We start from the raw sequence: 16,543 nt of genomic DNA on the forward strand, positions 1-16,543 counted from the left end.
GCATTCCTGGGCTTAGGGCACTTCCTAATACTGATACAGCTGCAGTGACCATAAGCTTAGATTACAACACTCATTCCCCTTGGAATACCTGGAAAGCTATCTCAAGAAGGACAGGTACAAACAAGCCCAGACTGTGAAGACAAAATAGACAAAGTAGACACCTAATTCTTCAACGCCCAGATGTCAACAAACATCCACAAGCATCAAGAACATCCAAGGAACATGACCTTACCAAACGAACTAAATAAGGCACCAGTGACCAATCGTGGAGTGACAAAGATATATGACCTTTCAAATAGAGAATTCAAAATGCTCGTCTTGCAGAAGTTCAACAAACGTCAAGATAATACAGAGAAGGAATTCAGAATTGTATCAGATAAATTTAACAAAGATATTGAAATAATTTTTAAAAATCAAGCAGACATTTTGGAGCTGAAAAATTCAGTTGAAAAGTGCATCAGAGTCTCTCAATAGCAGAATTGATCAAACAAGAAAAAATTAGTGAGCTGGAAGGCAGGCTATATAAAAATACAGTCAGAGGGAAACAATAAGAATAAAAAAGAATTAAGCATACATATAAGATCAAGGAAATAGCCTGACAAGGGCAAATCTAATAGTTATTGGCCTTAAAGAGAACGTATATAGAGAGAGACATCAGGGTAGAAAGTTTATTTGAAGAAATAATAATGAAAACTTCCAAAACCTAGAGAAAGATATGAATATCCAGCTACAAGAAGATCATAAAACACTAAACAGATTCAAGCCAAATAAGGCTACATCAAGGCATATATTAATAAAACTCTCAAAGGTCAAGGATAAAGAAAGGATCCTGAAAGCGACAAGTAAAAATAAGCAAATAACACAAAAGGAGCTTCAAAATGTCTGGCAGCAGACTTTGCAGCAGAAACCTTATAGGACAAAAGAGAACGGATTGGCATATTCAAAATGCTAAAAGAATAAAAGCTTCCAATTTAGAATATTGTATGCAGCAAAATTATTCTACAAACATGAAGGAGAAATATGTTCACAGACAAACAAAAGCTGAGCGATTTCATCAACTCCAGATCCGTCTTACAAGAAATACTCAAGGCAGATCTTCAGTATGAAAGAAAAGGATGTTAACAAATGAGAAAAAAAAAATCACCTGAAGGTATCTAATTCACTGGTAATAGTAAGTATACAGACAAATACAATATACTATTAACACTGTAACTGCAGTATGTACATATCTTTAGTAGAAGGATCAAAAGACACATTTATCAAAATTAATAATTACAAGAACTTTTTAGAGATAGTATAAAAAGATATATAGAGAGACAGCAAAACGTCAAAATGCCAGGGGGATGGAGTTAAAGTGTAGAGTTGTTTAGTTTTCTCTTTGCTTGTTTGTCTTTTCTTTTCTTTTCTTTTCTCTTTTTTTCTTTTTTCTTTCTTTTTCTTTATAACCAGGGTTAAGTTGTCATCAGTTTAAAATACTTCGTTGTAAGATGTTATTTGCAAGCCTCATGGTAACCACAAAACAAAACCCTATGATAAGTACACAAAAAATAATAAGCAAAAACTTAGAACATACTACCAGAGAATATCACTTTCACACAAAGGAAAACAAGAAGGAAGAAGAAGAAGAGGACCAAAAAAACAACCAGAAAAGAAGTAACAGTATGGCAGCAGTAAGTCCATACCTATCATTAATAATACTGAAACTAAATGGAATAAATTCCCTAATAACAATACATAGAGCAGTTGAATGTATAATAAGATAAGACTCAACTATATGCTGCCTACAAGAAATTCACATCACCTATAAAGACACACATCGACTGAAAATAAAGGGATGGAAAAAGATATTCCAAGCAAATGGAAATCATAAAAGAGCAGGAGTTGCTATACTTATATGAGATAAAATGGATTTCAAGACAAAAACTCTAAAAACAAACAAATGAGTTCATTGTATAATGACAAAAAGGTCAATTCAGTAAGAGAATATAACTGTAAATATCTATGCATCTAACACAGAAGCACCCAGATATAGAAAGCAAATGTTATTAGAACAAAGAGAGTGATAGACCCCAATACAATAATAGCTGTGTACTTAACACCCCAGTTTCACCTTTGGACAGATCATCAAGACATAAAATAAAGAAACAGTATGTAAGAAATGGACATAATATGTATTTACAGAACATATTATCCAAAAAAGGCAGAATACATGTTTTTTTCCTTAGCACATGAAACATTCTCAAAGATAGATTGTATGTTAGGTCACAAAAAAAATCTCAAAAAAATTGTAAAAATTGAAATCACATCAAGTATCTTTTCTGACCACAATGAGATGAAACTAGAAATAAATAAGAGAAATTTTGTAAATTATACAAACACATGGAAATTAAACAATATGCTTCTGAATGACCACTGGGTCAATGAAGAAATTGACCAATGAGGGAATTTAAAGATTTCTTGAAACAAATGAAAATGGAAACAGAACATACCAAAACCTATGGGATACAGCCAAAGCAGTACTAAAGTTGAAGTGTATAGCAATACATACCTACATCAAAAAAGTAGAAAAACTTCAAATAAACAAGCTAACAATTGTACCCTAAAGAGCTAGAAAAGCAAGAGCAAACTGAATCCAAAATTAGTTGAAGAAAAAAAAAAATCTTTCCCCCTAAGACAGTGAATTGGAGGCAATGTTAGCATGCCTCTCCCACTTGGGAAGATAAAATATGGTGTAGGGATATGTAGAGATATATGTAGAGAATATGTAGAGATACGCACTGTGAACTTTTTTCCAGGAGGCAACACAGGAACTTAACAGGAAAATGGAAGGAAACCATAAGACCCTTTAAAAGAAGAGATAGGCTGCAACCTATACTATAAGCCATGTGAAAAATTGTAAGTCATCAAAGTGTGAGAGGGTGAGAGCCTGCCTCCAGGATATAAATCCCCACTGGGGAACCTGGCAATCCAGCCCATGGGGGAAGGCATTAACCCTACCAAGCACTGGAACTGATTTAGTGAGCAGTGGGGGAATTATAAAAGCAGGAGCAGCAGCTGGAAGAGACTTTTGGGCATTCCCGGTCTCCAGTACAGACCAAGGGAGGTTATTCCTGATGCCACATCACTGGGAACCTCATGGAAGTCTGCAAGCTAACTCAGGCAGCAGTCACAGGTTGAGAGAAGCTCCCAACTAAAATCTGTGATATAATCTCGAGTGGGGATGAACTCTCTTGGCCAGAACTGGGAGGTGAATGGGAAGTGTGCTACAGCCACGAGTGCAGAAGCTAGGTGCCCTGGATTTGTGGGTGGACTGGGAGGGGAGTGGCCTGAAAGTCACGGTTGCTGTCTCTGAGGAGAAGGCTTATGGCCTAGGACAGTTTTGAGCATAGACTTCCCGGAACTTAGCTAGCTATTGCCAGCAGAACACTGTGGGTGTAAAACCTGCCTTGCCAAGCGCGTGGAAGCTGGGTGGAGCTTACTGCCGCCTGCTACTCCCTAATTGCTGGGCAGACTCTTCAGTGAAGCAGAGGCAGTTGTCCTCATCCCTGAATCATCACCCTAGTGGCCAGAGAACTGTCTCCTGGCCCCCACAGGGAATGCTGTTTGCATGGATGTGCCCAACGCAACTCTGACCTGGCTTCACCCCTCCACCTACCCTGGTAGCTTAACACAAAGGACAGAAACTTTTGGGAGCTTTATAACCCTGCCCGTCACGTAATAAACCAGAGTACCTCCCCGAGGTAACATAAGGCAAGCAGAAATCCCACTGCTACCACCACAGCTGGTGCTCTTTTGCAAGTACCACCACCTGGCAGAAGCCAACTGACATAGTCCATTACAGCATCTGCAGGTAGAATAACCTGCACCCAGGAAGGAGAAAATTTGTGTGTGACCTCAGCTATCACTATGATATGGTTTGGCTGTGTCCCCACCCAAATCTCATCTTGAATTGTATCTCCCATAATTCCCAAGTGTTGTGGGAGGGACTTGGTGGGAGATAATTGAATCATGGGGGCAGTTTCCCTCATACAGTTCTCGTGGTAGTGAATAAGTCTCATGAGATCTGATGGTTTTATAAGAGGGAAAGCCTTTCACTTGGTTCTCACTCTTCTCTTGTCTGCTACCATGTGAGAAGTACCTTTCACCTTCCACCATAATTGTGAGGCCTCCCCAGCCATACGAAACTGTGCATCCATCAAACCTCTTTTTCTTTATAAATTACCCAATCTTGGGTATGTCTTTATCTGCAGCATGAAAATGAATTAATACACACCATTACCTGAACCTCCCTGGCTAACCAGGAAGTCCTAAGTCTGTCCACATGACCAGTTAATTACTCCTACAACCAGCATATGAAATAGCCAACACACTAAGCCTATTTATAGCCAAAGAATCACAGAGTCTATGTCACTCCCCTCCATCTGAGCTGGTACTGGTACCCACTGCTGGAAGACTTAAGGACAGGTCACATTACTGGATCCCTTGCAGACATTCTCCACAGTGGCCTCAAGTGTGGCAGCCCCACTGTCTGGCTGGACCTAGAGGAGCAACAGCATTCACAGTAGTCTAGCTCTCAGGGACTTCTATTCCCAGGGGAAAGAGGAGTGTACCCCATCAATGAAACATGCCATGGGACAAAAGAATCTGGAGAGCAGGCCTTGAGTCCCAGATCTTTCTGCTTGTGGGAAGTTTATTTCATCAGTCATGTTTGCAGTGCTGGGCTCAGCAAGAAAAGTCTGCAGTTCTAACCCAATAGTCAAACAGCCCTGGTGCTCATGAAGAGTCCTGGAGAAGAGGACTTCTTTTCCTCCTCATCCACCACTGCAAACACAGTGGGGATGGGGCTTCTCCCATGGAAGTTTGGTAAGAGTGCCCTATAGACTGCCATTCTGGGACACTTCAGGGTGACTGCAGCCCCACATGAAGGAGCACCCTTCAGGCTCAGGCTTGCACAAAAGGTAGAGTCACAGCTCTTCTCTACTTGGAAAGTCAACATTCCTGCAGATGGAAAGAGTTGCCTGTCTGATTTGAATAGCCGGAACACTGGGTCAGGGATGTATCTGGGAGGTGGATCACTTTCCGGCTGGCCTGGCAGGGGAGGCCAGAAGGAAAGGGGGAGGAGAGGTGGCTTCCACCCTTTCCCCTGAAAAGACATCAGTGTGTTTCACTGAGAACTCCCCTAACCACCTCTGTCAAGGCTGGGGCCTCTGCCCATCATTTCATATTGCATTTACCCACCTGCTTTAGCCATAAGTAGTTTCTGCCCAGGGACTCCTTCTCTACTGTCCTGAAATCTGAACTATTCAGCCCAGTAAATAAAATACTGGGGAAAAAATAAATAAATAAATAAGTGCACAACATGGGAAACGAGATGAGCTTCAAAATATCTCTACCAGTCCAACCCCATAGGAGACAGTGAACTTGTACACACACCAAGCACATTGCTACTACAAGCAGCATCTGAGAAAGCTAGTCATCAAACAAAGACTCTCCATAACCAAGGAACCCACAGAGTCTTCAACTCTGAAAGCACCAAGAGCTGAATTAGGCTACAATAAACTATAACCATTAACATCACATCCTTAACAGGGTAAAAAGGAAATTAAAGAAAAACACAGTTGAATCAAAAATAAATTTAAAAATAATTAGAAGAAATAGTCTATCCAAATTAGAAGGAACCAGAAAAAATAATTCTGGTAATACGACAAAACAGGGTTCTATAACAACCCCAAAAGATCACACTGGCTTTCCAGCAATGGATCCACACCAAGATGAAATCTTTGAAATACCAGATAAAGATGTCAAAACATTATTAAGTTACTCAAGAAGATGCCAGAGAAAGGTGAAAAACAACATGAAGAAATTTAAAACATTCAGAATATGAATGAAAAATTTTCTAAAGAGATAGATATTTTACAGAAAAACCAATCAGAATTTCTAGAAATGGAAGACAAATTTAAGGAGTTACAAAATGCAGTGGAGCATTTTAATAACAATAGGCTAGAGAAAGTAGAAGAAAGAATTTCAGAGCTCAAAGACAAGGCTTTTGAATTAACCCAATCAGACAAAAATAAAGAAAATATAATCAAAAGAAATGAACAAAGCCTCAAAGAAATATGGGATTATGTAAAATGGCCAAATCTAAGAATAATTGATGTTCCAGAGGGAGAAGAGAAAGTAAAAAGTTTGGAAACTAATTTAAAGGAATACTTTTCTGACCCTGCTACAGATTGAGATATGTAAATACAAGAAGCTCAAAGAAGTCCTGGGAGATTCATTACAAAAAGAACATCACCAAGGTGTATAGTGATCAAGCTATCTAAAGTCAACATGAAGGAAATAATTCTAAGAGCAGTGAGGCAAAAGCATCAGGTAACTTACAAAGGAAAACTAATGCAGACTTCTCAGCAGAAATCTTACAAGTCAGCAAGGACTGGGGTCCTGTCTTCAGCCTCCTTAAAAAGAATAACTGTCACCCAAGAATTTTATATCCAGCAAAACTTAGTTTCATAAATGAAGGAGAGATAAAGTCATTTTCAGACAAATGCTGAGGGAATTTTTTACTACCTAACAAGCCATACAAGAAATGCTAAAAGGAGCTCTAAATCTTGAAACAAAAGGTTGATATTCACCAGTATAGAAACTCTTGAAAATATAAAACTCACAGAGCCTATAAAACATAATACAATGAAGAAAACAAAGTATCTAGGTAACAATTAACATGATGACTGAAACAGCACCTCACATCTCAATACTAACGCTGAACGTAAATGGTCTAAATGATCCTCTTAAAAAATGTAGATTGTCAGGATGGATAAAAACATCAGAAACCAAGTGTCTGCTGTCTTCAAGAGACTCACCTAACACGTAAGGACTCATACAAACTCAAGGTAGAGGGGTGTAAAAAGATACTCCATGCAAATGGAAGCTGAAAGCAAGCAGGGGTAGCTATTATATCAGATAAAACAGACTTTAAAACAACAGTAAAAAAAAAAAAAGACAAAGAAGGCCATTACATAATGATAAAAGGATTGATCCCACAAGTAGATATTACAATCCTAAATTTATAGGCATCTAACACTGGAGCTCCTAAATTTATAAAACAATTACTACCAAATCTAAGAAATTAGATAGAAAACAACACAGTAATAGTGGGGACTTTAATGCTCCATTGAGACAAAAGTCTCAATGATCTGTCTAGTGCTGTCAATGGAATTAACCACACTCTAGAAAATATAGATCTAACAGATATTTACAGAACATTCTATCCAAGAACTGCAGAATGTACATTCTTCTCATCAGCACATGGAACATTCTTCAAGATAAACCATATTGTAGGTCATAAAACAAGTCTCAATAAATTTTTAAAAATCAAAATCATATCCAGTTATCTTTTCAGCCCACAGTGGAAAATTAACTCAAGATTAATTCCAAAAGGAAATCTCTAAACTATACAAGTACATGGAAATTAAACAATCTTCTCTTGAATGATTTTGGGGTTAACAATGAAATCAACATGGAAATTTAAAAATCCTTTGAAATGAATGATAATAGTGACACAACGTATCAAAACCTCTGGGTTACAGCAAAAACAATGCTGAAAGGAAAGTTTATAGCATTAAATGCCTACATCAAAAAGATCACAAAAATCTTTTTGTGATTGACAACATCATGTTACATCTCAAGGAACTAGAGAAACAAGAACAAACTAAACCCAAAGTCAGCAGAAGAAAATAAATAACAAAGATCAGAGGAGAACTAAATGAATTTGAAACAAAAAAATACAAAAGATCAACAAGACAAAAAGTTGATTCTTTGAAAAGAGAATCAAAATCAATAGACCATTAGCTAATAGACCAGATGCACTAAAATCTCAGACTTCACCACTATATAATTCGTTCATGTAACCAAAAACCACTTGTACCCCAAAAGCTATTGAAATAAAATATATACATTAATTTAAAAACAAAATAATCTCAATAGGGATTTTCAAAAGTTTCTTTAAAGAATAATAAAGATCAGAGCAAAAATGAAGTTGAGGCTAAAATATAATACAAAAGATCAATGAAACAAAAAGTTGGTTTTTTAAAAAGATAAACAAAATCAACAAACCTTTAGCTAGACACAGAAAAGGGAGAGAAGACTCAAATAAATAAAATCAGAGGTAAAAATGGAGACACTGATACCACAGAAACTCAAAGGATCATTAGAGACTATTATGAGCAACTATATGCCAATATATTTGAAAACCTAGAAGAAATGAATAAAGTCCTAGACACACACCAACTTACCAAGATTGAATCATAAAGAAGTTCAAAACCTGAATAGACCATTCACAAGTAACAAGATAGAAACAGTAATAAAAAGCTTCCCATCAAAGAAAAGTCTGGGACCTGATGGCTTCACTGCTGAATTCTACAAAACATTTAAAAAGGAAATAATATTGGCCGGGCGTGGTGGCTCACGCCTGTAATCTCAGCACTTTAGGAGGCTGAGGTGGGCGGATCATGAGGTGAAGAGATCGAGACCCTCCTGGCCAACATGGTGAAACCCCATCTCTACTAAAAATACAAAAATTAGCTGGGCGTAGGGGTGCATGCCTGTAGTACCAGCTACTGGGGAGGCTGAGGCAGGAGAATCGCTTAAACCCGGGAGGTGGAGGTTGCAGTGGGCAGAGATCATGCCACTGCACGCCAGACTGGCAACAGAGCGAGACTCCATCTCAAAAAAAAAAAAAAAAAAAAAAAAAAAGGAACTAATATAAATTCTACTCAAATTATTCCAAAACATTGAGGAGGAATACTTCCAAACCAATTCTAAGAGGCCAGCCTTACCATAATACCAAAACTAGACAAAGACATAACAAAAAAAGGAAACTACAAGTCAATATCTCTGATAAACATAGATGCAAAGATTATCAACAAAATGCAAGCAAACCAAATTCAATAACACATTAAAACTCAGTCATTATGATTAAGCAGGATTCATCCCAGGGTAGCAAGGATGGTTCAACAAATACAAATCAATAAAAGTGATACATCATATCAACAGAATGAAAGACAAAAACCATATGATCATTTCAATTGATGCTGAAAAAGCATTCTGTAGAATTCAACATCCCTTCATGATAAACATTCTCAAAAAACTGGGTATAGAAGGAATATATCTCCACATGATAAAAGCTGTATATGACAACCCCACAGCTAGTATCATACAAAATGAGGAAAAACTGAAAATCTTTCCTTTCCTCTAAAATATGGAACAAGACAAGGATGACAATTTTCACCCTTTTTTATGCGATATAGTACTGGAAGACCTAGCCAGAGCATTTAGACAAGAGAAAGAAATAAAGAACATCCAAATTGGAAAGGAAGAAGTCAAATTATCCTAGTTTGCAGAAAATATGACCTTATGTTTACAAAAACCTAAAGACTCCCCCCAAAACACTATTAGAACTGATAAACAAATTTAGTAAAGTTACAGGATACAAAATCAACATACAAAAATAAATAGCAATTCTATATGCCAAGAGCAAACAATCTGAAAAAGAAACCAGGAAGGTAATCCCATTTACAACAGTTACAAATAAAATAAGATACCCAGGAATTAACCAGAGAAGTGAAAGATCTCTACAATGAAAACTATAAAACATTGATAAAGAAATTGAAGAGGACACAAAAAATGGAAAGATATTCCATGCTCATGGATTGGAAGGATCAATATTGTTAAAATGTCCATATTACCCAAGGCAATCTACAGACTTAATGCAATACCTGTAAAAATACCAGTGTCATTCTTCACAGAAATAGAAAGAATAATCCTAAAATTTATAAGAAATCACAAAAGACCCAGAATAGCCAAAGCCATCCTAAGCAAAAAGAACAAAACTGGAGGCATCACATTACCTGACTTCAAATTATACTACAAAGCTAAAGTAACCAAAACATCATGGTACTGGCATAAAGACAGACACATTGACCAATGGAACAGAATAGAGAACCCAGTAATATATCCACATTCAATTTTAGCAAAGGTGCCAAGAACATGTACTGGGGAAAAGACAGTCTCTTCAATAAATGGTGCTGAGAAAACCAGATATCCATATGCAGAAGAATGAAACCAGACCACTATCTTTCACCATATACAAAAATAAAATGAAAGTGGATTAAAGACAAATCTAAGACCAGAAACTATGAAACTAGTAGAGGAAAACATTGAAGAAACAGTCCAAGACAGTGGTCTGGGCGAAGATTTTCTAAGCAAGACCTCAAAAACACAGGCAGCCAAAGAAAAAAACAGACGCATAGACCTTTGGAACAGAATAGAGAACTTGGAAATAAATAGGACAAATGGGATTGCATCAAGCTAAAAAAGTTTCTGCAAAGCAAAAGAAACAATTAACAAAGTGAAGAGGCATCCCACAGAACAAAGTAAAATATTTGCAAACTATCCATCTGACAACGGATTAATAATCAGAATATATAAGAAGCTCAAATAACTCAGTCAGAAAATAACGAATAATCCAATTTAAAAATTGATATTTTAAAATTGATAAAATCTGAGTAGGCATTTCTCAAAAGAAGATAATAATATCTGATTACTAAAATAATAAAATAATAAAAGTAATATCTGTGTAGGCATTTCTCAAAAGAAGACATACAAATGGCCAGTGGGTATATGAAAAATTGCTAAACTTCACTAATTATCAGAGAAATGCAAATCAAATCTACAATGAAATATTATCTCACTTCAGTTATAATAGCTTTGATCTGAAAGACAAGTAATAACGAATGCTGGTGAGAATGTAGACAAAAGGGAACTCTCCTTTGGTGGAAATATAAATTAGTACAACCACTATGGAGAACAGCATGGAGGTTCCTCAACAAACTACAAATAAAACTACCATATGTGGCAGCAATCCCACTGCTGGGTAAATATCCAAAAAGAAAGAACGTCAGTATATTGAAGAGATATCTGCACGCCCATGTTTATTGTAGCACTATTCACAATAGCAAAGATATGGAATCAACCTAAGTGTCCATCAATGGATGAATGGATAAGGAAAATGTAGTACATATTCACAATGGAATATTACTCAGCTATAAAAAAAGAATGAAATGCCATCATTTGCAACAACATGGATGGAACCAGAAGACGTTAGTGAAATAAACCAGGCACAAAAAGAAAATGATCACATTATTTTTTACTCATATGAGGGAGCTAAAAAAATTAAACTTATGGAGCTAGAATGATGCTCCCCAGAGACTGGGAATGGTAGTAGGGTGGCAGTGTAAAGTGGAGATAGTTAATGGATACAAAAATAGTTAGATAGAATGAATAAGATCAAGTATTTGACATCACAATAGGGTGAATGGGGTTAACAATAATTTATTATATATTTTTAAATAACTAAAAGAGAGGAATTGGGGTGTTTCTAATACAAAGAAATGATAAATGCTTGAGGTGACAGGTGTTTCTAATACAAAGAAATGATAAATGCTTGAGGTGACAGATACCCCAATTACCCTGATATGGTCATATACATTGTATGCCTGAATCAAAATATTGCATGTATCACATAAATATATAAAACTAGTATATATCCATAATAATTAAAAATTTTTTTTAAAATTACATGTAAAAATGGATACGGGAGATTCTCTGTAGGTTATATACAAAAACTATGCCATTTTACACCAGGAACATGAGCATCCATGGATTTTTGTATCCTCAGGGGTCCTGGAGCTGATCCCTTGGTGATACCAAGGGATGAGTGCATTATGCTTTCTGCTTTTTTCTACTATGGATTACTGGATTGATTAATCCAAATTCTGATTAGAGTTGGTGATCAATCTAGCTACACAGCTGGTATGATTGCTGAATTGATTGTGCTTTCAGGGATTATTTGGGGATAGTCTTAGACATATTTTTTATGTAAGACTTGTTAGCTGAGACTGACCCAGAAGTATTTCAGGGACTTACCTAGGGAAAAAGAACTTACCGCATTCATTCCTTGCCCAAAAAACGGCACTATAGCATGAGCTGCATCTCCCAGCAGTACACAGTGAGATTTAAAGTGAAATGAAGAGCACTTTACAGATATCATGGGCTGAGCAGGCAACAGGAAGAAATCTTGCACTAGAAGTTTCCTTCAAAGGAAAATAATCCAAATATAAAGACATCAAATTAGGTATTAAATCCTGCTAAATTCTTTCAGATTTACTAAATTAACTATCACGAAATTTTGTTGAAAAATACACAAGAATGCCAAGAAGAAAACAGAAAAGGAAAAAACTGAAGTTTTTCCAGTCCTAAAATTCCATTATTCTAATTACCTTCTTGGTCTGCAACAATGTTAATCACATTAAAAATAAAAGTTTGGCTGCATTTGAATAATTTAAATATTTCTGTATCATACATTATTAAAACTTTGTTATCATGCACCTGGCCATGAGATTTTCAAATACAGCAGTGTATTTTAGGTTTCCATAAAAGATTGAGCAAATGCTACTGTGCATTTGATTAGAAGACAATAAACCAAAATTGAAATTAATGTGAATCTTTTTGTATTTGGAAATAGATAACAGTAATAAAACTAGCATTTGGGGGATGGGAATAATTTGGTCAAATGGTACAAACTTTAAGTTAGGAAGAATAAATTCAAGAGATTTGTTGTACAACATGGTGCTTACAATAAAAAACAAACAAAAAACCTAATATTTGTAAAGCATCTGTAGAAGTGTTGAGGAAGCTCTAAGTAGACAAATAGTACCTAGCTTCAAGAATCTTAAATCTGGCTGGAAAGGCAAAAGATAGCCATGAAACCAATTTGAAAGCACCTAAGGGCTAATTCTGGTGTGCAGAGATTTCTCTTCACAGTTGGAGAAGGAGGGATCCATAGAGACTAAATTAGTCTTCAGGAAAGAAAGTGACTAGCAATTTTTAAAAGACCTGCTATGGGCCAGCAGTGGGTTATCCCTTTTACATAATTAGCTCATTTAATTTTCACAAATGCCCTATGGTAGATACCCACTTTAAAGGTGAAACTCAGGGAGGTAAGGGGCAGAAGCAGTATGAAAATCTTGCTCTGCTATAGACTGAATGTTTATGCTCCCCTAACATTCGTATGTTGGAATCCTAATCTCCAATGTGATGGTATTTGGAGATGGGGCCTCTGGGTGGTGATTAGGTCTTGGGAGTGGACCCCCCATTAGTGGGATTAGTGCTTTTATAAAAGGGACCCCAGAGAGATCCCATGCCCCTTCCAGCATGTGAAGACACAGCAAAAAGACTGTCATCTATGAACCAAAAAGTGGGGCGTCACCAGACACCGAATCTGCTAGTGCCTTGATCTTACACTTCTCAGCCTTTAGAACTGTGAGCAATACATTTCTGTCATGTAGAAGCCACCGAGTCTATGGTAGTTTTATTATGGCTCACTGAACTGACTAAGGCATACTCTCTGTAGCATTGCACTGCCTTCATGAAGACATCATTGGAGGTGTCTAGATAGACAACTTAATATGTGCTAAGCCTTGTGCTGAATGATTTATAGACATGATCTCATTTAGTCCTCATAACAACCCTTTGGGATAGGTTCTATTATTTATCAACCTTTTCCCATGAGTGGAATATGGGAAAGCTTACATGTCTAGTAAGTGTAGGATCCAAGACCTGAGGCTGCCGGATGTATCTGCTGTGCCAAAGATTTGTGTATCTACCAGTAGAAAAAAGTTCAGCCAGTTCCTGTGGCCCGCCAAGCCCCAAGGAGCCTGAGGAGCCTGCATAAGTTGCACAAAAGCCTCAGGACATTGGTGGCTCATCTTTCCTGGAGGAACTGACCACAACAAGGGTGTTTTTCAGAATTCCTGCTCACAGCACAATATCCACTTAGACTTTTGCTCTAACGTAGGTTTCTGTCCAGGTTACTGCAAGATCCATCATGTTTAACCCAAACTGAAATCAGGTGCATAACCTTTATTTGAATTTGGAATAATTCAAACAAATGGAGCAAAAGGCACATCTTTCAACTTACTCTCCAATTAGAGGGATGGCATCCGGAAAGTATTTCTGGAAGAAATCTACCACATCATTACTGGTTAGAAGTTTTTCAAACTCTTCAAAGGGCATGAACAAAGTACATGTGAATGATTTGTTCTGTGAGAAGAAGAGAAACAGAGTGAGAGGGGATACGGGGCCAAGTGATGCTGGCACTGTAGGTGGGTCCCAAAATCACAAGACTTCTTGCTGTGACCAGGGAGCTTTTGGAAGGAATGTCCAAGCAGACAGGAAAGGCAGTGTCACTTTGTTCCCCTGCTCCCAAAGAAAAGCTCTGCCAAGTCCCAGGGGTGCTCTCCAGCTTCTTTGATTATTCGGACAATTTCTATATTGTAAACTCTCTATTTTCACACAGCAAATACTACACTCTTTTTTTTTTTTTTTTTTTTTTTTGAGATAAAGTCTCACTCTGTTGCCCAGGCTGGAGTTCCGTGGGGCGATCTGAGCTCACTGCAAACTCTGCCTCCCGGGTTCAAACGATTCTCCTGCCTCGGCCTCCTGAGTAGCTGGGATTACAGGCACGCACCACCATACCCGGCTAATTTTTTGTATTTTTAGTAAAGACGGAGTTTCTCCATGTTGGGCAGGTTGTTCTGGAACTCCTGACCTCAGGTGATCCACCCACCTTGGCCTCGCAAAGTGCTGGGATTACAGGCATGAGCCACCACGCCCAGCCTACACTCTTTAAATTACTAGTAGGTTGGTTAGATTTGACATCTCTTTTTATTCCTTTTAGGATAGTATTACTAGGCCCTGGATCCCAGGACAGATACCAACAGAAGGAAAAGGACCCCAACCAGAGAAACAGCTGTATCTACCTAGGAAAAAAGTCTCTAGGGTCTAATGAAAGAAAAGCCATGCTCTCTTTTTTTTTTGAAACAGGGTCTTGCTTTGTTGTCCAGGCTGGAATGCAATGGGATGATCATGGCTTACTGCAGCCTCCATCTTCGGGGCTCAAGCAATCCTCCCACCTCAGCCTCCTGAGTAGTTGGGGATGTGCGTGTCACCATGCCTGGCATTTCTTTTTTTTTTTTTTTTTTTTTTTTTAGTAGAGGCAAGGTCTTGCTATGTAGGCCACACCAGTCTTGAACTCCTGAGCTCAAGCAATCCTCCCGCTTTGGCCTCCCAAAGTGCTGGGATTACAGGTGTGAGCCACTGCACCCATCCCCATGTTCTCTTTTGATAATGCATATTCCAGTGTACTACAGACCTTAAAGGCTGAATCGCTTCCTAATAGATAACCTGAATCTCTTTGGCTTTACTGGGAGGGCCATTTCCTCCTAAATTGTCTTTGGTGGAGATGACAGGCACCACCACACATAAACTCTTCTTATCCATTCATGTAAGTTAAATCTCCTTTCCAAAGTAAATAATTGGAAATCCTTCAGATTTTTCCTCAATAATCCCAAAGTTTCAAAACTATAATCACTAAATAGATTAAACAATGAAGAGATCAATTAGGTATATACATTCTAAGTACAAATGTAAGTAATAAACAACATTAATTACAAATGCAAAATTACAGTTGATAAAAAATTCTATACTACCATGTTAGGAAGTGCAATCATCATAAAGGTATTTCTAGGCCAAATATGCAGATAATTAGGTTCCATGGCATACTGCAGAAAAAAGAATATATGATTGATTAGTGCATTCATATAGCAAACCTATAAAACGGACTCAGCTTTATAATAGTTTCCACAGTAATTAAAACCAGTAGCATCTACACGATGATATGCACATCTGTTGCTACATAAAATGAAGTTGTCTTAGAAAACACTTTGTGTTCTGTCTTTATAAACTCAACCTTAGGTAGGTTTTTGATACCAGGTGTAATTCAAGATTTCAGAATACGTGCATGTGTGTGTATATGTAAGGAAAAAGACAGAGAGAGATAGAACATCATATGTTCTCAAATCTTGAATCATACCTGGTATAATTATACCTGGTATATATGTACACACACATGCACATATCTAGATGTGTACATGTGTATATATGCACACATATATAAAGTATGCACATACATTATATATATTTATGTAATTTTTTTTTACTTTATATTTTGCCTTATTTCAGAACTTATCTATACTGGACAGAAAGGTCTTACATTTAAATTTCATGAGCCAAACCAAAATTTTAGAAACAAGCTTCTTATCATTTGTTTCCTATAACATAAATAATAGAGAAGAGTCATCTCTTTAGTGGGTCCTCTGTAATTACTATTAATACAATAACAGCCTGAATAAGTATTAATTGCTTGGGTAGATCAATTGACCAAAAGACCCAAGTGACCCACATTTTTGAAGGTTCCCAGGGGTATTATATACATAGAAATATGCAATCAATTTTCCACTTATTTCAAATTTGTATTATTTTCTACAGATGTTTTGAGAGCACCTTCCATGTATAGCTTACATAGTAAGAATACCGAAAAAACAGCATAGTCTTGGAGCTAACATTATTACACTGTATCATAGTTATT

At 37.1% G+C, this 16,543-nt stretch overlaps 1 protein-coding gene across 3 annotated transcripts in view; it reads right to left on the reverse strand.

The window, feature by feature from the left end:
• KMO (kynurenine 3-monooxygenase) overlaps window positions 1-16,543 on the reverse strand; it is a 57,944-nt gene that overhangs the window by 9,418 nt on the left and 31,983 nt on the right. For all 3 annotated transcript variants that reach the window (XM_063714257.1, XM_009248693.4, NM_001132677.1), the window contains 3 exon segments: window positions 15,606-15,677; window positions 14,036-14,157; window positions 12,002-12,149 (listed from right to left, as the gene is read on the reverse strand). In XM_063714257.1, coding sequence (XP_063570327.1) covers window positions 12,002-12,149; window positions 14,036-14,157; window positions 15,606-15,677 — 342 coding nt within the window.

Source organism: Pongo abelii, chromosome 1, assembly GCF_028885655.2.
Source record: "Pongo abelii isolate AG06213 chromosome 1, NHGRI_mPonAbe1-v2.0_pri, whole genome shotgun sequence".
NCBI lineage: Eukaryota > Metazoa > Chordata > Mammalia > Primates > Hominidae > Pongo > Pongo abelii.